Here is a 23,931-nt window from a genome sequence, read left to right on the forward strand (position 1 = left end):
ATAAAATGTTACTTTCCAAACAGGCTATTAGTAAAATTAAAGTGAAATTAAGTGTAGAAAGAAACACTTAAAACATTTAAAATAAACATTTTAAAATTCTTAGCTTAAAAATAGCTGAGTGTCTGCCCCCTAGTGGCCGAACATGGAAACGTAACATGGAAATGTGAATAAAAATATTAAATATTTTACACAGTTACACCCTCATGAGCAATGTGATGATTTTATATTTTTTCAGAATCAAATTGTAACACTTTTTTTTTATATTTATATTTAATAACAAAAATAGTTTATTATATATATAATATACATATATTTGCAGAAAATAACATTAAATGAATAAAGGGAGATTAATAACAGTGTCAATAGAATATAAACAGTTGGGTTAAATAAAAATATATATTAAAGTCATACAGTTGCATCATGTAAATAAAATCAATTAAAGTTTTGTCTCTTTCTCTCTCTCTCTCTCTCTCTCTCTCTCTCTCTCTCTCTAGGTACTGCACATGAATAGCATCAAAGCCTTTAAGAAAGCAGAAGGAACAGAAGCAGTTGGTGCCTGGGGGCAATGAATGCAAAGAATTGTGGGAAATCTGGCAGCACCAATCAGCACACAACTGATCATGTCACTCCATATTAAACTGCCATCACTTTAGCTTTTTCCTTCTTCTCTAGCTGCCTGGGAAGATAAAACTGCAGTGATTATGCTAATATGCTCATGTGATTTTTATTTTATTTTATTTATTTATTTTTTTAACTAGAGTTGTATTTTATGTAAATGCTGTGGGTTTGTTATCATGCTCCAGTTTCCAAAACGGTATTTTGTATTATCTTATCATGAAATGTTTATTAGTGTAAATTGTTTTATGTTCCATTATGAATGTAAGCTTTGACACATAATGTACTGACAGTGTAAACTGATGTGATGCTAATGTCCTTTAAATGGCACATGAGACTTGGATAAAGATCCAGCAGTCATATATATAGTGATAGATATAGATAGATATCTTTTATATACAGTTAAGTCCGGAAGTATTTGGACAATGACAGAGTTTTTGTGATTTTGCCTTTATATTTTGCCTTTATATTTTGCCACAATGGATTTTATATAAACAGTCAAGATGTGATCGAAGTGTAGACTTTCAGCTTTAATTTAAGAGGTTCCACAAAAATATGACATTTACCCTTTACAGCCATTTTCAACAAAGTACCTCAAAGGTTTTTGGGCAATTGACTGACAAGAAGATAATTGACCAGGTGCGGTCCATTCCCTCGTTACTTCAAGACAAATGACGCAGGTCTGGAGTTGATATCGGGTATTGAGTTGGCATTTGGCAGCTGTTCGACTGGAGCTACCAATATGAAGTCCAAGGAGATCTCAATGCAAGTGAAGGAGGCCATCATTAGGCTGAAAAAACAACATAAATCTATAAGAGAGATAGCAAAAACCTTAGGTGTAGCCAAATCACATTTCATCACAGTTCAGCATTCAACACAATCATTCCTCAGCACCTGATTGGTAAGCTGAACCTGCTGGGCCTGAACATCTCCCTCTGCAACTGGATCCTGGACTTCCTGACTGGGAGACCTCAGGGATCGGGAACAGCATCTCCAACACCACCACACTGAGCACTGGGGCCCCACAGGGCTGTGTGCTCAGTCCACTGCTGTTCAGTCTGCTGACTCATGACTGTGTAGCAATACACAGCTCGAATCACATCATCAAGTTCGCCGATGACATGACCGTGGTGGGTCTTATCAGCAAGAACGATGAGTCAGCATACAGAGAGGAGGTGCAACGGCTAACGGACTGGTGCAGAGCCAACAACTAGTCTCTAAACATGGACAAAACTAAAGAGATGGTTGTTGACTTCAGAAGACCACAGAATGACCACTCTCCGCTGAACATCGGCAGCTCCTCCATGGAGATCGTCAAGAGCACCAAATTTCTTGTTCACCTGGGGGAGAACCTCACCTGGTCGCTCAACACCAGTTCCATAATGAAGAAAGCCCAGCAGCGCCTGTACTTTCTGAGAAAACTGAGGAAAGCACATCTCCCACCCCCCATCCTCACCATGTTCTACAGCGGGACTATCGAGCGCATCCTGAGCAGCTGCATCACTGCCTAGTTTGGGAATTGCACCGTCTCGGAACGCAAGACCCTTCAGCGGATAGTGAGGACAGCTGAGAAGATCATCGGGGTCTCTCTTCCCTCCATCACGGACATTTACACCTCACGCTGCATCCGCAAAGCCACCAGCATTGTGGATGACTCCACACACCCCTCTCACACAATCTTCACCCTCCTGAAATCTGGTAAACGGTTCCGAAGCATTCGGGCCCTCACAACCAGACTGTGCAATAGTTTCTTCCCCCAAGCCATTAGACTCCTCAACACTCAGGAACTGAACTGAACACACACACATACATATATACACACACAACTGAGCTTCCACCATCTTCTTTGCAATTTTTTTGGTTCACTTTTAAACAGAACTGTGTACTGGTCGGCGCTGCACTGGGACTTACTGTGCCCATTGTCTGTCCCAGTAGTCATTGTACTGTCTTGTACTGTCTTGTGCTGTCTGCACATGTTTGCACTTGTGCACTTTATGTATAAATTATTTAATTCTATGTTGTTCTGTTTGTCTTATGTAGCACCTTGGTCCTGGAGAAACGTTGTTTTGTTTCACTATGTACTTGTGTATGGTTGAAATGACAATAAACTCCACTTGACTTGAAATCAACAGTTGGGTACATTCTAAAAAAGAAAGAAAGCACTGGTGAGCTCAACAACATCAAAAGGCCTGGAAGACCACGGAAGACAACTACACAACATCAACAGAAGTCAAGAATACTCTGGAGAAGGTAGGCGTATCACTGTCAAAATCTAGACGCCTTCATGAATGTGAATACAGAGGGTTTACAACAAGGTGCAAACCACTGGTAACATTCAAGAAAGCCAGATTAGACTTTGCCAGAAACATCTAAAAAAGCCTCCCATGTTCTGGAATAAGATTCTTTGTATGTAATGTATGTATAAAAAACAGAAGCCACATTGTTGAGGTAGGTCTTGAACCACTGCCATAACACACACCATCATGCCCACATCAAGCTGCTAACTTGTGGTTTCGTTCTTGTGTTTATATTTTGTGCACACCATCACAATTCAAAGACACAATTCATATCTTACTTTTTCCATAGATAAGCACAATGGTGTATTGGTAAAATTGTTGACTCACTGCTTCCAGAGTCCTAGTTCAAATCTTCCCTTGGTTTAATGTGTGTGTTGAAGTGTATAAATAAAGCAGCAGTATGGGTGAAATAATAAAAATAAACCTGTGTACAAATGCAATCCTTACAAAAATATGACCATATGGGGTAATTAATGTGTGTGAATGTGTCAGTAGAAGATGCTCTGGATAAGGATATCTAGTAAATGCTGTAACTGTAAGTAAAACATCAATAGAAGAGTATGCCACTATGATCAATGATAGTATGCCTCTTATAAAAGTATATGGATGGTAATGTGTGTGGAGAGATCACTAGAAGCACAACAGCAGTAGGAGAGTATGAGTAACATATAATCTAATTAGCTAACCTACACATTGGAGACAACTTTCTGAGCACCATGAAGCAATTTTTTTTTTTCTAAATTTATTTCCAATTTTAGGGCTGAAGATGAGTTAAGGATTATGTAGCTGCAGCATTACACTCACCCCACAATGATCAAATTACAAATCTGAGTGAGAGTGTGTGTGTGTGTGTGTGTGTGTGTGGATGCGTGTGTGTGCGTGTGTGTGTGTGTGTGTGTGTGTTAAACAAATAAAGGAACATAGCAGCAACAGCAGCAGCACATGCAGGCAGACATCGTTAGTTCCACCATGCTCATTTTCTGGTAAGTAGAATCGCACTTTTGAACATTATATTTGTAATATTTTGGTATAATTTGATACAAAATAGAATTTAATTAAAACTACAGCTAAAAACTTCGTCAGAAAGTTTTTTTAAAATTGTGTTTTAGATGTTGGTGAATTCATTAAACAAAACCAAAAGCAATCTGAACATCCTGTCTGTCTGTTTATCTATCTTTCTATCCATCCACCTTATCTGAACTATCTATCTATCTATCTATCTATCTATCTATCTATCTATCTATCTATCTATCAGTGTGTGTGCATTGTTGGTGAGTGTGTGTCAGTCTCTCCCTATCGTCGGGTGGATTCAGTCTCCTGGTTATCCACATGGATATGGTTCAGACATATCAGAAACGTGGAAACGCTGTGCACCACCGGGTCACGTCCTCTCACTCAGACTGCTGCACCTGGACCTGGAGGAAAGCTACGAGTGTGAGAACGATGTCCTGAAGGTAGAGGATGGGAAGCAGCTCACATTTTATCTTCTCTTAACTCCACTGTCTTGCTTGTATTTCCCTCATTTTTTCCTTCCCAGCATTTGTTTTAACTGCCTTTTAATTAATTTTTGCTTTTCATTCTTGCTTTTTAAAAAAATATATATTCCTGCTTTTCTTTGATTTGCATAGTTTTTCATTATTTTCTGTGTGATCTATTGTTTCTTTTCATTTTTTCCTTTCCAATTCACTCCTTTTCCTTCTTGTTTTTAGTTGCAGGTTCTTTTCTCCCATTCATCTTTGCCTGCTTTTCTTTACTGTTTTTTTTGTTGTTCTGTATGTGGTTTTTCTATTCATTTACTTGTTTTTTCTTTAGTCTTTGCTTTATTTTTATTCTTGTAAAACTTTAATTTCTATTTCCTGCTTTTCTTCACAGATTTCTGAGGATCACAATCTCCTTGCTAACTTGTGCGGCAGAATGACCCTGGAGGAGCTGCAGTCGTCTGTTAATCCCTCGCTCCGGTCATCCTCCGGAGGCTGTCTCTCTCTCACCTTCCAGTCTGATTACTCCAACACGGAGAGACATGCAGGATTCAAGGCTTTTTACACGACACAAGGTAAAATAACAAGGATATGTTTTTGTTGAAAACTCTTAAAAGTAGAGTTTTGGGTTGGATCTCTCAGTCACACTCCCTCACATTTGTGTGTGTTCTAGTGTTTGAGACGGGATCTTAAAAATATCTGTGTTTTAATAAGAACACCAAACAGGCATGAAGTCTTATGTTGAGGGATGACCTTTGACCTCTTCCCACAGATGTTGATGAGTGCTGGGAGAATGATGTGGTGTGTTCTCATTTCTGCCATAATTACATCGGAGGATATAGCTGCAGCTGTAAACCGGGTTACTACCTTGATGAAGATCAACATGAATGCCGTGGTATGTACACACACACGTATGCGCGCACACACACCAATTGCACTCTCCCAGCTCTGGTTAAGTGTTATCCCAGAGTGTGTAAGGAGAATGTCTCAGCTTGATCAAATAGTTTTGACTTTTTTAAAATTGCTTTTGCTATTTTTGCTATTACTTTTATTTAAAATTATTTTTATTTTATTCCTATTAATTTTAATCTAGCCTTTTTACTTGCTAAATTTTTGATTCCCACTTTTCTCTTAATTCCCCCTGTTCTTTTTGTGGTTTTTTTGTTCTTGTTTTCTTTCTTTCTCATCATTCTATTCTCCTTTCTTTTGTTCTCATTTTTGTTCTTTCACACACGTTCGTTCTTCAAAAAAAACCCAAAAAAAACCAACTAATTTTAGATGGATACACCCAGGTTCTTGTAGACCACTGCTAAGTGTCACCAGAATAGGAATTGTGTTCTTGCTCGCATTGGAAAGTTTTGACAGGTCTTCCAAGACCTGCAGGAAGTTCCTCTTTCAGTTCTCTCTTTACTTCCTGTGGTGCTCGGAGAGGGCGGTAGTGAAATCACTACTGTGGACAGTTTCACATCCACTCTGCAGGCCAATTTTACTGACTCAGCAGAAGGGGAAAGGGATAGTTATAAGCCTATCCAAAGCTAAACTGTGTTAAAATGGAGGTTATGGTGTGTTCTCTTATGCAACGTTGTACTACTGGCCGCTGAAATTCCTTTATTTCACGGTTTGGTTTTTGCAGAACCGATAAAAGATCCACTTTGGTTTAGGAGTTGCTTCGGCACTACTACTCCCGTCTCAGTGGTTCTCGGTCCTCAGAATGTAATTCCTCCAGCCCTGAACTCCAGGAGACGCACCTTCTGGTCCATCTCTTTCTCCTCTATCTGCTGTTTTTACTTAAACCCCCTGCTGCTCATTCACCTCCTGGACTTGGTCTAAAAACTGCACCCACTGATCGAGCACTGCCCACGGCTCCGTCTCTAGCTTCGTCTCCTAGCATCATCTTGTCATTCTGATGGAAGGAACTTATTTAACTTCTCTCTCTCTCTCTGTTCCTCACCTCAATCCTTCTTAAAAAAACTTTCTCTCAAGAGAATTCTACAGTCTGTTCTTCATAATCTGACCCTAGCTTGATAGTCTTCATGCTTTAGGTGCCTTATGAATTACATTTCGACTCCTGCCCCTAAATTTCCACTCCCCAATTGTGCCAATGTTAAGGCTTGTTTGGTAAGCCCAATCCTGCCCACTCTTGCAAAAACTCTGACCAATCCCAACAACAAACTTAGGTGGTTCTGTTTTCCAAAATATAAACAACTTCGCTTCACATCGGACTGTCTGTTTCCACCTTCACGAGATTAAAAACCACCAGATCCCACAACAGTCCCCATGTACCCCTTTACTCTGCTTCTCCTACAGTAATGCTCATCTTTCCTGTCTCGATCATGACTGTCATACTTTTGGTGAAGAGGATTTTTAAATCTGCCTTTGTGTTTCTTTTTTTCCCTCTCTTTTAGCCAACTGCACAGAGGAGCGTTATGGAGCAGGAGTGTTAAAGCCTCCTGGAAGTCCCGGGCCGTACTTTGAGAATGCTGACTGTTTATTCAGTCTCTCTGTGGATGAAGGGAACCAACTTGAATTAAAATTCACTGGAGTGTTTGATGTGGAAAGCAGAGACGGACGATGCGTTGACTTCTTAAAAGTATGTCCCACAGTTAACTGGTGGACCACGGTCATAAGTGCATAAGTGTATTTAGCAGATCAAACTGAACTAAAAAAAAAGGGGTGTTGAACGATTTTGGCCTATTATTTAGCCAAAGGCAGCTTATTTAGAAAAGGAATTTCAGACATTCATAATTTTTTCACCATATCAGGAAGACATGTTGGGGGAGGGACTGGAAGATGGTAATGAAAACAGAATAATAAACTACTCTATCCATTCCTTTTTAAACATTCTAACATTAAAAATTAATCAAGTTTAAAACAGGCATCTCATCTGTGTGCCACTAGTTAAAAAAAGCCTTGTGAACTAAAGACTGTAGTTGTGAACTACAGACTAATGTCTGATCTTTACCTACTTGAGTGTTTAGCTGACTCTTTCACAAGCTTTTGTCTTTTTAATGTTTTATCCATTATCAAGGTTGTGTAGAAAAATTATTTTTTTTCAGTTGAGAAACAGGAAGACATTTGTGCGGAACTTCTGTGGCGGTCAATACTGGTCTGTCATCTCTCCTAGCAACTGTTTTGCCTTTGTTTCTATCAGATTAAGACAGACACTGAGACCTTTGGGCCATTTTGTGGGAAAAACAGACCTGCTGACATCCTCACCGCAGCCCAACACGTTAAAGTCATCTTCCACTCGGACCTGGAGGGAACAAATCAAGGCTTCTCTCTCGAGTACAAACCTAAAGGCAGGATTTTAAAAGAACTATTAGTAGTGCATTGTTAACACTTGCATCGTGTATCATTTCACTTGATCTTGTCAGTTCTCCCACTATTGATGATTTGTTATCTTCCCTTGTAGGAATGGAATGTTCTGGAAAAGTGACGCCCGACTCCACTGTGTCTCCTGTGAGAGATCGGTATCAAGTGGGCGAGACGGTCACTGTGCGCTGTGTGACTGGATACGTTTTAATTGATGTGAGTATTGAGAGTGAAATGAAATTGTCGGGGGGAAAAACACTTGGTGTTTGTAAGTGTGACTCGGAATCTCTCGTTTCCACACAACTGACTTGGAATGACTTGAGTTTCTGTTTTTATTTGTTAAAAAAACGACACGTCATACATTTTACATTTAACTTCCACAAAACAACTTTGTTCCTGTTCAAAATAATAGCACCAGAGTCTCTTTTTCTCACTCGTTAAGTTAATAAGACAAGAAAGTGTAGCTTGATAGGTTACCAAGAAAACGCAAAGTGTAAAATCCTGTCTAAATGACCTCTGTCTGGTACAAAGCACTGACACTGGAGACTCTTTCCATACATCCTTCCAAACTTTACCAATTACACACATTTTTTAATCCATTTATGTTGAGCATCCGCTATACAAGACTCTGTGAAAGAGCTGTTACTATAGAAACGATAATGTGTTACTATAAAACTGTAAATTAATCAACACCTTCTGACCAATCAGAATCCAACAGCACTATAGAAGAAATACTCTTAAGGTTTCACCCATCATGGGTATGAATTCTGTTCATGTCAATCATCCCTGCTTCATCTGTCTTTTGTTGATTAGAGTGATGTTAGCCAATCATAACATAGGGGTCTGTTGTTCACGTATCGTCTTGTAAACCATACCTCTACCTCTGGCTTGTATGTGTAGTCAGTCCAAGAACCTCATATTTTCACAGGAAAGCCATTGTAATTGCAACAGAGTTATCCTGGGAGTATAAACATGTTTACTAGAATTTTGTCTTAAATCGCATACAAATGTACTATTCTAGACATTTATGGAGTACTAACACTGTTTTATAAGTTACTGCTAATGTTTGAATTAAAAAAAAAAAAAAATCTCATGTAGCCTTCAAATCTACTAAAAGGTCTGTTTTGTGGGCCAGGTTTCTTGATTTTCCAGAATAGTAAATGGTTTTGAATGCAAAGTCAGAGTTTTCAATGTGAGACCTAGCTCATGACAACAATCACAGCAACAGGGGAAAGTTTGGACTGAAACAGAGCTCATCACTGTGCGTGAAATTGCTGAATATTTCAACAAATGTTGTCAGCTCTGACATGCCATATAGTAGATGTCACTTGTAATCCTCCAGAGGTGCATAAAGAGAAGTACGTGTGCAAACCACTCACGTTGCCACGTCATGCGTCGAGTATAAACCAGGCCTAAGACATGCTGTGGGTCGTGGGCGGAGTCTCTGAGGCTAGTATCCAAAAAAAAAAAAAAAAAGGACAGGTGGCAAGTTCAGCTGCCCACTGAAATTCAACAAAATCTTTTCACTTGAGTGAAATCATGTTAGTGCTTTGCTAGCTGTAGTGCAACAGAGTGCCATCAGCTAAAGCGACTAAAATCTTCTTCCTTCTTTTCTGTGCACAGTCCACTGAAACTTTTACATCCACATGTCAGTTAAATGGGAGGTGGAGTCCCATATACAGCTGTGAATGTGAGTGAAAATATTAAAGTGCAGACAATGCAATAATATTCATAGAATATCACATGAAAATGTCACAAACCTATTATTATTTCTGTATCTCTTTTTCCCAGCGGTGAATTGTGGGCATCCTGAGCTTCCAGATTTGATGGACCTGACAGAGGACAACCCACAAACCTTATATGAGCACACCATCAGTGTTAAGTGCTCTTCAGAGTACTACAAACTGGATGGAAATGGTAAATCTGTGCATGTGCGTGTGTGTGTGTGTGTGTGTGTGTGTGTGTGTGTGTATGCGTGTATGCGTGTGTACAAATACTGGCCCAAATTTAGTTGGAAAAGACCTCAAGCACTAGGATCCAGGAGCAGTACAAAATGTTTATTAAGTCAAAATCAAAAATTTGAAACTTTATCTTGGTACGGGAGCAAAGTTCAAAATGCAGAGCTGGTTTGATATCCAGAGCAAATAAATAGACATTACTATTTAAACAAGAGACAAAACAACATTGTGACAGGGTGATACTACACCTTCTGACCAATCAGAATCCATAATCCAACAGCGCTGTTGTACAAGTATAAAATGCATTTCATTTTCAACCCAACAACTAAATACAATAAACTGGAACATTAGCAAGCTAATATGACTCCTGTACAATTTAAGTAAATAATCTGAGCTGGTGAGTGATATTACCTTCATTCCTTTGTTTTCCTCTTCTCTTGTTTCAGCTAACTTCACCTGTGATGCTACAGGAGAATGGGTGGCTGAAAACAGACAGACATTTTCACAACACACACCGCAGTGTGTCCCAGGTATACTGACTCAAATAATAATGAATTCAGTGACTTATTTATTTTAAATCCTATACACAACAGTCCTTTTTCTGTTTTCCTGAACCTTTTATTAGCATTATTAGTCAATTTGTTAGTAAAACAGTAGTTTAACTAACAGAGAGATGTCCATCATTTGAAATAATGCAGACTTTTCTGTATAATGTTTAAATAAACAAAAATATTTCAAAATTCATATTCATATGGTGGGTTAATGAACAGCAATTCATTTTAAAATGGTGAACACTGTTTGTTTTGTAGCAGTTTTGGGGAATTTGTGGGCAAAAAAACTCCATAAATAAATAAATTAATTAATTAATAAATCAGAAATAGTAAATAAATATTTTAATTTTTGCTTGCAGTTGCTTTAGTGTTAGAAAGTCAGAGAAAGAAAAAACACAAGACACTCGCAGCTGTATTCTACATTAAATAGAGAAATTTTGATAAAGGTGTTCTACTGAAAATTGTTTTTATTAATTAGCCAGTCTGCTTTAATGTATTCCAATATAAAATGGGAACTTTGAGTTGCTTTTTAAAAACAGCAGCATTTCAGGGTCCATGTACAAGTTTTGATTTTTGTGCAGAATTTCAGTACAACTGACCTTCAAACTCTTTCTCCATCTTACTATTTTTTTAGTATGTGGCATAACTACAGAATCTGCTAGAAAAAGGATTTTTGGGGGAGAAAACGCCACCCTGGGGCAAATTCCCTGGCAGCTCCTGGTTAAAGAACCTCATCGAGGAGGTGCGTCTCTAATTAATGACCGTTGGGCCATTACAGCTGCTCACGTGGTAGAAAACCAGAGATCACTGATTTTTGCTGGAGGGATGGTCAACGCTAGGGCCAAGGAGAAGGTTGAAATGCAAACAGAGAAGATCATAATTCACCCCGGCTATAAAAAACCAAACTTCGATAACGACATCGCCTTGGTGAAAATGTCTTCTCGGGTCCCTCTCAGTGAAAATCTCATACCGGTTTGTCTTCCGGAGAAAAAAACTAATGGACCAACGATGGAGGGAAAGATGGGGACAGTCTCAGGGTTTGGAGCGACAGATAAGAGGATAAAAAGTCCATTTCTGCAATATGGTCACGTGAAAGAATACCCAGGTTTTTGTTTTCAAAGTAATCTGAAGGTCACTGATAACATGTTTTGTGCTGGAGACGCTGATGGAGGTGTGGACAGCTGTAAAGGAGACAGTGGGGGTCCACTCGTCATTCCCTTGTTGGGGTTTGGATCTCTCAACACACCTTACCGCCTCAAGGGGATTGTGTCATGGGGTCCTCCTGTGTGTGGAAATAGAGATTATAAAGGTTATTATACCAAAGTGGAGAATTACCTGGACTGGATTAGAGAAATGATGGAGAAAAATTAGCATGCGACTAAAACGGCTCGAACCGTCCATCAGCCTTCATCCAATAAATACGTCAGGATGTGATCTGTGGTTGATTTTTCAAATTCATGCTAAGGTGATTTTACGTTATCTACACACAAATGTGCAGGTTTAAGAGTGAGTTTGTAGCCTTCATTTCAAATCAAATACCTGTTGCTTGTAAATCTGATGAGTTCAGGATTATTAAAATCATTTTAAACAATATTCATGTGTCTTGTCTTTATTTCCACCACATTAGCATACACACATTCCCACTGTACACACATTCCCTATTTAACCCTGTTTTACAGAACACGTCAATGCCAGAACGAGATCTGCCATCTTGTGCGATATTCTGTGCTGAAAAAAATAAAAGGCGTCTTTAACACAATTAGTACTGAAGTTTTATAATAATAGAAAAATATATCTTAAATATATAGCTTTCATCAACAGAAAGCCTTCCCTGGACAGCGAAGGCAAGGGGCAGAGAATCTGGAGTGTGCTTTAGGGACTAACCAAGGAATTCTGACCCTCATTCTCTCCCCTTAAGCAAAAAAAGAGAGTATGTGCATGCCACTTAATGTCCGAGTACTGTTTCATCTTGGCTTGTTTCTTTGTCACAAAGTCACGGACAGATGAATTTGACATAATACAGGGAGGAATGGGTAAAATGTCCAATCTGGTTCTCATTTTATGTCTGTAAAGCAGTTCATATTGTGAGGTTGAGCCAGCGGCATGAGGTGTGGCACGGTACACTTGAAGCTAGTTGGTCACAGTGTCCTTCCAAGGCTATGACTGCAGGACGGCTGTTTGTATGCAGCCTTTCAGAGCATGGTGGAACCTCTCATTAGCTCCATTTGCTGCAGGGTAGTACACGGATGTCCTGTTGACGTAAACTGCATCTCATAATAAGTGACTATGGTGTATGGATTGCCATGACTGCTGAAAACGGTGGTCAGGAACTCTATGTCACCGTCAGTCATGGCAGACAGTCAAAAGGCAAGTTCAGGCCATTTTGAATAGTAGTCGGTCAATGTCACAGCATACCAACAAGCAGGGATAGCAGTCCCAAATGGCCCAACAATATAAATATGAAGGCCCAATTTCTTCCAGGGACCATCAGGGAGCACAACAGGCCATAGAGGTGCTTGGTAAGTGAGAGCTGTTTTTCGTTAGACTGGTAAGGGGCACAGCAGATATGCAGGTCTGAACCTGAGAGTTCATACAAGGCCACCAGTAAAGGTCATGCAGTCGCTGTTTAGTGCATACAATCCCTTGGTGACTTTCATGGTCCAGGGTGATCAGTGTATGTTGCAAGGAAACAGGCACTACTAATCTGGAGCCACGGAAGATGTAATGACCCTGAACTGAGAGATCATCCCTTATTTTGTAGTAGGGCAATAGATTCTGGGCAACAGCCCATATAGAAGGAGGCAAGCCACGGCTGATCTGTTCACGAAGGGCTACCATTTCAGAGCATGAAGAACAAGTACCCTCAAAGTCTGAGACTGGAAGGGAACTAAGTGTGGAAGAAATCAGTGCTACCAGCTCAGAATCCACATCTGTAGAGGGGTCAGGGTCAGCTGACACACGCAGAGGGGGCCGTGAAAGGCAGTCTGCTGCATAGTTTTGCGAGCCTGGCTTATAGACAACATCATAGTCAAAACAAAGCAGACACGCTGATGCACAGAGAGCAATGCACAACCCGGCCCTACTCATTCCCTCAGTAGTAAGCAAAGTTGTAAGTGCTTGGTGGTCTGTGTGCAAAGTAAAGCCCCACAAATACGTGTGCCACTTTTCTGTAGCCCATACACATGCAAGCGCCTCTTTTTTCACAATTGAGTATTTACACTCTGCAGCCGTAAGTGTACGGGATGCAAAAGCTACCAGTTTCTCATTGCTGAATTTGGGTAAACACAGCTCACAGTCCATAGTCACAGGCATCAGTTGAGATCACTGAGTGGAGGGAGGGGTCATACAGTACTAGGGTAGAGCTGGTCACTAAGCGCTGCTTGACATCATCAAAACTGGTCTGGGCAGCCTCACACCATGGGAAGGTCCCTTTGTCCTTGGCACATTCGCATATCTGAGCTACCATCATTGCAAAGTTTGGAATAAACTTTGAATACCAAGAGGCAAGACCCAAAAAGGATTGCAAGACAGCAGTGTCAGACTGTGGTGGAGCTTTAAGGATCACATCAACATGCTCTTGGTCAGGCAAAATACCATCTGCTGTAATGACATGGCCGAAGAAATGCAGTGTGGTCTTTCTGAAGTGGCACTTTTCGTTGTTTAGAACCAGTAGAGCCTCTTTCAGTTTTAGCAGGACAGTATTGAGAATCCAATTGCGCTCATCGGCAGTGGCACCATACACAATTAGGTTCTGGACACCAGGTACCCCTACCAGAATGGTTGCCATCATTTTTTGAAAAGCCGAAGGGGCTGATGCTAGGGTATATGGGACCCGGCAAAATCTAAATATGCTCTTGTGAGTAATAAGGGCTGTAATGTCTCTACTGTCCTTGTGGAGAGGCATCTGGTAGTATGCATTGGCCAAGTTGATAGTAGAGAATATTTTGGCTGGAGAGGCTGGAGAGGAACTCATCTACATGTGGTAAGGGGTAGCAGTCTGTGACCACAGCCTTGTTTGCTTCGCGAAGGTTGGCGGACATCCGAATGCCTCCAATTACTTCTACCAGCCAGCAAGCAGTTGATGCAATTTCTGGCACACAGGTTGGACTGTAGGATCATTTCTGACCATGTGTATAAACTGTTTCACACACTCTATTTCAGGTAAAGGGGTAACTAGAGGTGTAACACTAGCTGTGGTCAGGATGGAAGTAGTTGGAGTTCTATCTGGGGTGGTAACAGTGTCAGCATTAACAGAGAGATGCAAGGTGCTAATTAAGTCCATATCTAGTAATACTGTACCTTCCTCTCCTACAAAGAACGTGGCTGGAGCATACGAATTTGCTATACACACCTGGGCATGAAGGCATCCAGTACTGGAATGTGCGTTTGTGTGCAGGTCACTAGCCTAGCAGAAGATAGAGACAAGGGGATGCAGCTGAAATTATTTGTAGACATGGCGCGGCAGTATGGAGAGAGCAGAACTCGTATCTACAATGAGTCATATCTCCTTGGTAGTTGAGACGGGTGTATGAATAGTGGCATTGCAAAACAGTCTCTTTGGGGCATGATCAGAGTTGTCCATATACAATATAGTCACATCAGGTAACTGCACATTATGTACTTTACTAGTTGGGACAGAATGATATAGACAAGCAAAATGGCCCCTTTTATTACAGACTTGCATTGGGCATTTGCAGCATGGCACTGAGTGGAGATGGCTAAATGCTTGTCAAAACAACACCTAAAGCAAGATCTACATGGAGAAGGGGTGGCAGAAACATGTGGCTTAGCTGGGCGGTGGTGCTGTTTGTTTGTAGTTTTGTGCAATTTAGAGTGCACAGTCTGCACTTGAATTCCTCTGTCTGAAACAATTTTTTTTGGTCGGCAGCAGTTTCCATCTTTGCTGCAGGAGTTACAGCTGTGTCCAGGGTTAGATCTGACTCCAATAACAACCTTTCTCTAATACTGTCACTCAACAAGCTTTGCAACAACTGATCATGTATCATCAAAGTCACAGGTGTCTGCAAGGGCACGCAAGGCAGCTACATATTGTGCTATGGTCTCGTGGAAATTCAGCTCGCTTTCTGAATGCATAGCGTTTGAAAACGATGTTGACTTTTGGAATAAAATGTTCCTCTAATGCGCCAACAGCCGAGGCATAAGTATCAACTGTTTCTGGTAGAGCATAAAAAAACAGCCGTCCCTGTTTTCCCAAGCAATGGAGTAACGTAGCTCTTTTGCGGGCATCCGGCCAAGCATCCCACGTCGCATTAATCACTAGTAAGTAGTCATTAAACATATGTAGACACATACCGAAAGGCATCTTCAGTTCTCCCGGGCAATGCAAAAACATCACCAGAGCAGAGACATTCACAGACATCCTGTAAGTAACAGCAAAACAAAACTACAGTGCGGGGTATCCTCGTTGCCAATTTGTAATGTTGTATGCTATAAAAGGACAAAAAAACAAGTGCTAAATCCAAACAACAAGCTTTTAATACATCAGAACATGAAACGGGTGACCTCCAACTCAACAACTAACTTCATGTCTCCCTCAGTGTCTCTGATTACTGTGGTTAGACTGCCATCTAGCGCTTATTCACAGAATCATAGTAATTCACAGAACACAACAACTGGGTTTACAAGGAGAATATAATTTTGTATTTTTAACGACTGTTACTACAGTTATTCTGCAATTGGGGAGATTGGATCTTGGTTCTTGGATCTTAGGTAGCACAGAATAACTTCTTCCCCTCCCTGGGCCACTAGTTAGCCTCTGCTCGCACCTCAAGAGTGCTGAGTGTGGGCTTAGCTTCCTCCAAATTATCAAGCATGAAATAATTACTTTCCAGATCCAAGGAAGCCAAGCACCAATTACTAATAATGCCTGCACCTCTTCCATCCACTCATCAACGCTAATTCCTGACGCTAATTGCAAGGGATATACAACAAACACTTAAATTACATAGTATTAAAAGCAAACTGAGAGGCAAGGGAAGAATTACCTTGGACATTCCATGTTGAGCAGACATGACTGCTTGTGTCTGCAAGGTATGTTTGTTATCTGCTTTTAGCTGAGGCACCAACACTTTCAGTTCCTGCACCTCGTCATTGATGGCTGTAATGCAGAGGTGAGGTCTCATCAGGCAGGGTACGCCGCTGTTGTCTGTCCAGGATCACGGAGCCGTCAATTTGCCAACAGCTGTTTTGTCTTTTGAATAAAAATATACATAAAACACACTAAATCAACAATAATGTTGACTAATCAGCTACAGTGTGATACGACTGTGTTGGTACTGACTGTCGGAAGTGCCCTAGGACAAAATTTACATGCCAAACTAACAAATATGGCCAACACACAGTAATATAAAGAAAGAATGGTATCACACATATACCACTACATGCATGTACCAACTCTTATTGACAAGGGAAACAGAAAAACAATTATCAATAATCTATATGCTAGCATGCAGTTGAAGCATACAAGGGAAGGCTGTAAGTGACACCACCTGGACCCCAGACCACCAACAGTCCTGAAAAAAAGAGAGACAGGAGAATAGTTCAGTGTCTAAAATGATTCAGCACCTACAATGGTTTTGTAGCACTTCATGTGGACATCAACTGGTGGGCTGAGCAAAGTATTTTTAGCAGTTACACGCTGAAGTCATCTTCTCACTCGGACCTGGAGGAAACAAATCAAGGCTTCAGTCTCGAGTACAAACCTGAAGTGTAATAATTGGTCGTTTGTCCGTGATTCTCTTCTCTTGCAGTAAGGGAATGCTCCAGAAAGGTGTCGTCTGACTTCGTTGTGTTTCCTGTGAGAGATCGGTATACAGTGGGTCGGTCACTGTGAGCTGTGTCCCTGGATATTCTATAGAAAACGTGAGTATTGAGAGTGGGGGAAAAAAGTGTTGATTAAAAAAATACCTCATCTACTGAGATATCACAAAGAGTAAACTCTTCCTTAGTAACAAAGCACTGAAACAGGAGAGTCCTTCCATAAGTATTAAATAAATATATCCTTACTTAAGTTGATTAGAGTGACATTAGCCAATCATAGGCATCTGTCAGGTCACAGCAGTCTCGCAAAAAGACCTCTCGAAAGACCTCTAGCTTGTATGTTTATTCACTAAACGTGTCAATATTTTTAAGCAACGGTGCTAATGTGTTTCTGTGCGTATAAATGTTTACTCACCAATTACTTTATCAAACTTAACTTTTAAACATGTAGTGCTGTGCCGTGAACTAACCTTCTACTAACTGCTTGTGGCCAGAAAAGTGTACAAACAGTCTAAGGCTTGCTCTGGGGTTTAGGCAGAGCCTCTGAAGATGAGAGTTGTTTTATGTGAATGGCATATGTATAGGAAGTGTTAAGTGACCTAACTAGTGAGTGAGTTAAAATCAAGCAAAAAAAATTTCCAGATGCTTTGTTTGAAAGTTGTTTTCATGTTCTTTCTTCTTCTTTTTTCAGCACAGTCCACTGAAAACACATTTCAGTCCAAGTGTCAGTTATATAGGATATGTACAAGTGTGAATGTGAGTCAAAATATTAACGTGAAGGCAATCCTCTAACGTTTCGTTTACTGGACAGATGGAAATAGAGTGTGTGTGTGAAAATATTGCAAACTATGATAAAAGATTAAGCAATTATATGAGAATATAATATTGGCACACACCATTTTTTCCCCCTATATCACCTTTTTCCAGAGATGAATTGTGAGCTTCCAGATCTGATGGTCCTGACAGAGGAAAATTCACTGACCTCAGATGAGCAGTGTTAATTGCTCTTCATATTACTACAAATGGTTGGAAATGGTAAATCTGTGTGTACAATTACTGGCCGAGAATTTGGCAGGATACACCTCAGGCACTAAGATCCAGGAGCAATTCACTTCATGTTTATTAAGGAAAAAAAAAACCAACCTAAAATCCAATTTGTCATCTACGTAGGAGAGCAAAGTTCAAAACTCAAAGCAGGTCTGATATCCAGAGCAAATAAACCCACATTACTATTTAAACAAGAGACAAAACAACATCCAAAATACATAACAAAAACGAAAGCTGAAATTCTTTAACATGCCCCAGTTCCATTACTTTATCTTTAGAACTGTTACCACCCCAAAGTTGATCATTTTCCTATAATAGCATCTCCCTCAAGTGTCGTATTCCTCTTATACGACAGAAAATTGGTAAAAGTCAATAACAAGTTTTTAATTTGTTAAAGAATGCTACTTTGATTCTAATCTAACATGGATAGGAAACAATTACTTTACTCAGCTAGTTAGGTAAAAAAAAACAAAAAAAAAACGGCTAGTTTGCATGGAAACCAGTACAAAGAAATACAAATACAGCTGCTTTAAAATATAAATAATGAAATATCAAACATAAAAACCAAACAGCCAAATGACTGAATAAAGTCACATATAAATTAATATTCATACAGTAGTTTAGTGAACAAAAGAAAAAAAAACAGTACAATTTGTCCATAAATAAATAAGCAAACAATAAACAAATAAAATAAACAAATAAACAAATAAATTTAAAGATCCTTGAAAACTGTAAACAGTATTTTCAAACTGTGTAATTGCTTTAATGTTAGAAAGTAAAAAAAAAATAAAATTTTTGAAAAATGACGTATTGACAAGCAGCAAGTGAGAACATACAGAACCAAAGTACGAAAAGTACAGAACTACAGTGCAGTAACCTTTAAACCTCTGCTCCATCTTTTTTCTTTACCATGTGGCGTAACTAAAGAATCTACTAACACATAAATTACGTACATTCCCACCACTTCCCATTGTGTATAAGGATTACTGTCCATACTCATGACTTGCTCCACTTTTATATACACAACATTATCTGCACTTTGTGTTTATCTCCTCTTACACTGTCCTACTCTTGCACATTTACTAAATATGGACATGTGTCTCCCTCTAGAGGACAAATTTGTAGACACACATCAGAAAAGACCTCAACCTACCATTTTGCTTTAAACAATTTAACACTTACTGACCTTCACATCTTAATCAAGTAAATCTTTATTATAGTAACAATTATTTAAAATGTTAAATATTTTTTAAAATGTTAATTCTCTGCATTGATTAAGCAAGGACTTTTTCAAAAAATGTACCTAATTTAATTTTTTTAGTTTATTATAGGCCTAAGTGTATTGCATTGTATTTTATTTGTAGCCTAATCAAATGCAGTTTTATGATATCAAATATACTATTTAAGTTTTAAATATATTTGTATATTTGTATTTTTTTGTTGTTGTTGCATTTGATTTTTTAAATTTATTAATTGAAGTGATTTTGATTATTTGATTTTTTTCCTCATTTCATTATTTTATTGTATATTCCATTTCATTTTTTAAAATTTTTATTCTGGATATTAGCAGTGATAAGACTAAAGGTAAATTTAACTTCCATTATGAAATCATGAATGCAAATGTGTTGGGCCGCTGACTGATGATGCAGTAGTACAGAAACCAGAGCCAAGAAGCAAAGCAGGCCTGAAGCAAACGTGCTCATGTGTTTGGAGTGAGAAGCAGTGAGATGAGTGAGATGTCGAGACGGCAGTATCGATTTGCTCAGCAGATGTGTTCAGTCGTCAGCCATGTGAAATGTGAGGTGAAAGTGAGATGTGAAAATCATGACACACTTGTTAACATATAAAATGTGTTACCTAAAAAAAAAATAAAAAAAAAATGCTGAAATCTCCAGTGTGGATCTTCCAGTCGTCAATATTTATATCGGATGTGTCATAAATGTTCAATATCCAGGCTGCATTTGAGGAAGAAATGCTTCTGGTTATACAGTCATGTCTGAAATGATTCTCTATCTAGCTGATTTTTTGAGTTAGCCTCCATGTGGCTCTTAAGTGCGAAACATTAGCAAACCAAAAAAATGCAACAGCAAAAACACAACAGCAAAACTAAAAACATAACCCTAAAACCAAAAACAGTAAAACCAACTACATCAGGAACATAGAAATGTTTGGAAACATGGAAACAGGAACATCAGGAACAGGACAGGAAATTCCCGAACATGAGAGCAAAATCAAAAAACAACATTCAGAAATGCAAGAGCAAATTCAAAATCACCATAGCAAATTCAGAAACATGACAAAAAACACAACCGTAAACATGACACCAAAGAAACATGGCAGCAAATTCGTAAGCATGACAGCACATTATGAAGCATGACAGCAATTTCATAACCATGACAGCACATTAGGAAACATGACAGCAAATTCATAACCATGACAACACATTCGGAAGCACGACAGCAAATTTGGAAGCAGGACAGCACATTAGGCAACATGACAGCACATTAGGAAGCATGACAGCACATTAGGAAGCATTTTGTCCAAAAAAAAAACAAAAAAAAAAGCAGCCAGCAGCAGCCAAACTGAATGGCACGGAAGTGCAGCGGGTAGCGTTGGGATCGGTTCCAGATCCACCGCGACATTGAACAACATAAAGCAGTTACTGAAGACGAATGAATGAAAAACTGCAGCAAATTCGGAAACACAAATTTGGAAAATATGACAGAAAATACCAAAAAAACACCACAGCATATCTAAAAACATGACAGCAAATTCAGAAAATGTGACAGGAAATTAAAAAACACCACAGCAAATTGGTAAACATAAATAAAAACACAAAATTAAATTCAAAAACATTATAGCAAATTCTGAAACGCCACAGCAAATTCATGAATCCCGACCACAAATATCGGAAAACATAACAGAAAATTCAAAAACCATGACAGCATAATCAAACACAACAGCAAATTTGGAAACACGAGCGCAAATTTGGAAAACATCACAGCAAATTCGGAAACACGAGAGCAAATTCGGAAAACATCACAGCAAATTCGGAAACACGAGAGCAAATTCGGAAAACATCACCGCAAATTCGGAAACACAAGAGCAAATTGAGAAATGCAAAAGAAAATTCTGAAACACGACAGCAAATTGGGAAACATGAGAGCAAATTCAAAAACACCACAGCAAATTCAGAAACACAAAAACAAACCGGGAAACACGACAGCAATCAAGAATAAACCCCAAAGCAAATACAAAGAAATAGCAGCAATTTTGTAACCATGACTGCAAATTCAAAAACGCAACATAAAATGTGGCAACATTTGGAAATATGATGGTAAATTAGGAACCACAACAGCAGTACAGCTCCAGGGTCCTCAGTTTGATCCTGTGAATTCAGAAATTCAGCAAGATGGAAACCCAAAAACACAAATCACAAACACAAAAGCAAATTCAGCAAATCCAGAAAACATGACGGCAAATTAAAAAACACTGCAGCAAACTCAGAAATACAAAAGCAAAGCCAGCAAATTCGAAAACATGACTGTGAATTCAGAAAGAACCGCAAATTCAGCCACCTAACAAAATTCTATGAGCCATCTAAGATACAGAAGCCATTCTGTAAAATAAATAAATAAATTTTTGCTCTATAGAAACCAACTGAAACCACATTTCCACGTCTATAGACTATAGATTATAATAAAAATGGCATCAGGTCAGACAAGAGCATTAGATTTCCAGCTGGCTTCGACATTGACACGATGCATTTTTCGTAAATATTTTCTGCCCAAACACAACGCTGACACACACAACGCTGTCCAAAATGCTGTATGATTCATTGTGTGATGCTGTTCATTTTTTTTTTTTCATATTTTTGTTCATATTTATCACATTATGAGTGAAGTCTGAGTCTCATCCTTTTAGGTGTTGATCTTAAACCATCTCTCATTAATTTCTTAGCCTGTGGATGGATTACAGCTGCATGAGTCGCTCCCAGAACCGGGTATGTTTGTGATATTCTGTAAAGGCTACGATGATAACCTGCCGTTTGATCTGAGATTCGCCGGGTTTGATCCCGAGTGCTTTCTCAGTGCAACAGATGTCTGCTTCAGATGATTAATTGCTCGCCTCGGGGGGAAGCTCAGCGCAGATCCACCACTGAGCCACAAAATGCCAAATCACTGCTGTGGAGAAATAAGCAGGGACGAGCGAGAAACAAAATATCCTCGTAGTAAAAATGGCTCTCAGTCAGCCTGATTATTATTATTACTTGTACTACTACAGTATTACAGAATATTAATTATACATTTTTGTTTTTAAATCTATTACCAAGCCTTTGTTTAAAAGGCTGATTATTGTTATTATTTTTATCCTTTTTATTCCAGGTTAAACATTTTTTTTTTACTTCTTTATTTATTTATATCAGAACTCTGAATATTAGCTGATACTTGACTCTGATCTGTTACAGACATCCTCTTCAAGTCCTATAAATGTTTTGTTGCTGTAAATATTTAATAAAATTTTTAAATCTTTTCTTCATTTTTTTTGGTTGTATTTTTGTTCGTGTTTTTTGTTAATGCTACACTGAAAATATTTTTATAAATGTTATTTTTGTTGGCACTTTGTTGTAAATAAAGTAAAATTATAAAAAAAAATGAGAGAAGAAAAAATAGTGTAAAATGTTGATTTAGTCTTCAGTGTAAATATTTCATGTTCTTTTAGCTTTTCATTGTAAATTTGATAGAAATGTGTTTTTTTTTCATAATAAATTTGTTGCTATTTAGATTAATATTTTCGCTATAAAAATATTTTAAAAACTTTGCTTTCTAAAGTAAACTTTACGTTTTTTATGTTGCAAATACATTTATAACAAAACGGCATTTCTGGTCATGTATATTTGTTATATCTCATGCTAGTGCTTGTTAATGAATTTTATGTGGGACAAAAGTTGGCAAACTGCAAGCAGCCACATTTACTGTTTTCATGGAATTCTGAATTTTGTGCAAAAACAAAGAGTCAGAAATGCAACCAAGATCAATATTTAAATTTCGGTGCAAAATTGTGGGTTGTAAATTCTGATCTAGATGTGGTCAGGGGTGAGAAAATTTGCTCAAGTGAAATGACTAACGTTTGTCCATTATCTGAACATGCCGTGAAAAAGTCTGTATATAGCTAGTGATGTGTTAAGCCACTAATAAACCACTGTGTGTCGTGCATTTATACTAAAGTAATCAGTGACAGGGTGGTGTGATGAAGTGTTTGATGAAGTGTTTTATTCCTCTTCTACCACAGCCATTTTCAATTATAATTTTTTTTTTAATTTAAGAACAATATGTTGTACTTTTTGTCTACTTATAGTTATATTTTGAGGTTTTAGTTAGATACCAGATATTGAACCATTTGATTCAATGGTTATGTATTATTCTGATGTTTTGGATTAGAGATTAAAGGTTTGATATGATTTTACAGTCAAATGTTTGATTAGAGCTTAATGTTTAGTTTTGCAGTTTTTGATTAGACAGTTCAAAAGTAGGGTTTTATTTTGATGTAGTTGTCAATAATTTAGCTACAAATAGTTTTCGGTTGTAAATATTTTTGTTTATTTTTAAATTGTTTTGATTTTCAAATTTGTACACATTTATTTTTTTTTTACAGCATTTAGACATACTAATGTAATGTTAATTTTTAATTGTATGCCTAATCTTTGTTAATTCAAAGCAATTTCAAAAATAGCAAACATTTAAGACAATACAATTTAGAAAATGAAATGGAAAATGCATGGCTAGCAAGTTATTTTGAAGTTAATTTGAATTAAAATGTCTTATTTTCTGCCTAGCGTTTTGATTTCGTGTTTTTGATGAAAGGGAAAAGTTTTATTTTGAGGTTTTAATTG

At 38.4% G+C, this 23,931-nt stretch overlaps 1 protein-coding gene across 1 annotated transcript; it reads left to right on the forward strand.

Moving 5' to 3' along the window:
- The first annotated feature begins 3,764 nt into the window (after window positions 1–3,764).
- Window positions 3,765–11,804, forward strand: LOC113534103 (mannan-binding lectin serine protease 2). The gene is made up of 11 exons (XM_026926702.3): window positions 3,765–3,895; window positions 4,168–4,366; window positions 4,785–4,965; window positions 5,163–5,285; window positions 6,796–6,980; window positions 7,542–7,689; window positions 7,803–7,918; window positions 9,326–9,392; window positions 9,494–9,619; window positions 10,107–10,190; window positions 10,846–11,804. The coding sequence occupies exons 1-11, from the start codon at window positions 3,855–3,857 to the stop codon at window positions 11,580–11,582; spliced, it is 2,007 nt and encodes a 668-aa protein (XP_026782503.2). The 5' UTR covers window positions 3,765–3,854; the 3' UTR covers window positions 11,583–11,804.
- The last annotated feature ends 12,127 nt before the right edge of the window (window positions 11,805–23,931 follow it).

This window comes from Pangasianodon hypophthalmus, chromosome 1 (genome assembly GCF_027358585.1).
Source record: "Pangasianodon hypophthalmus isolate fPanHyp1 chromosome 1, fPanHyp1.pri, whole genome shotgun sequence".
Classification (NCBI taxonomy): Eukaryota; Metazoa; Chordata; class Actinopteri; order Siluriformes; family Pangasiidae; genus Pangasianodon; species Pangasianodon hypophthalmus.

What these genes read in the sequence shown, in the direction of transcription:
- LOC113534103 (XM_026926702.3), top strand. Translation starts at nt 3,855, where the DNA reads ATGCAGGCAGACATCGTTAGTTCCACCATGCTCATTTTCTG. An exon ending in TCTCGAGTACAAACCTAAAG is followed by an intron (nt 7,690 to 7,802) that starts GCAGGATTTTAA and finishes CTTCCCTTGTAG; the next exon opens with GAATGGAATGTTCTGGAAAA. An exon ending in CTGGATACGTTTTAATTGAT is followed by an intron (nt 7,919 to 9,325) that starts GTGAGTATTGAG and finishes TTCTGTGCACAG; the next exon opens with TCCACTGAAACTTTTACATC.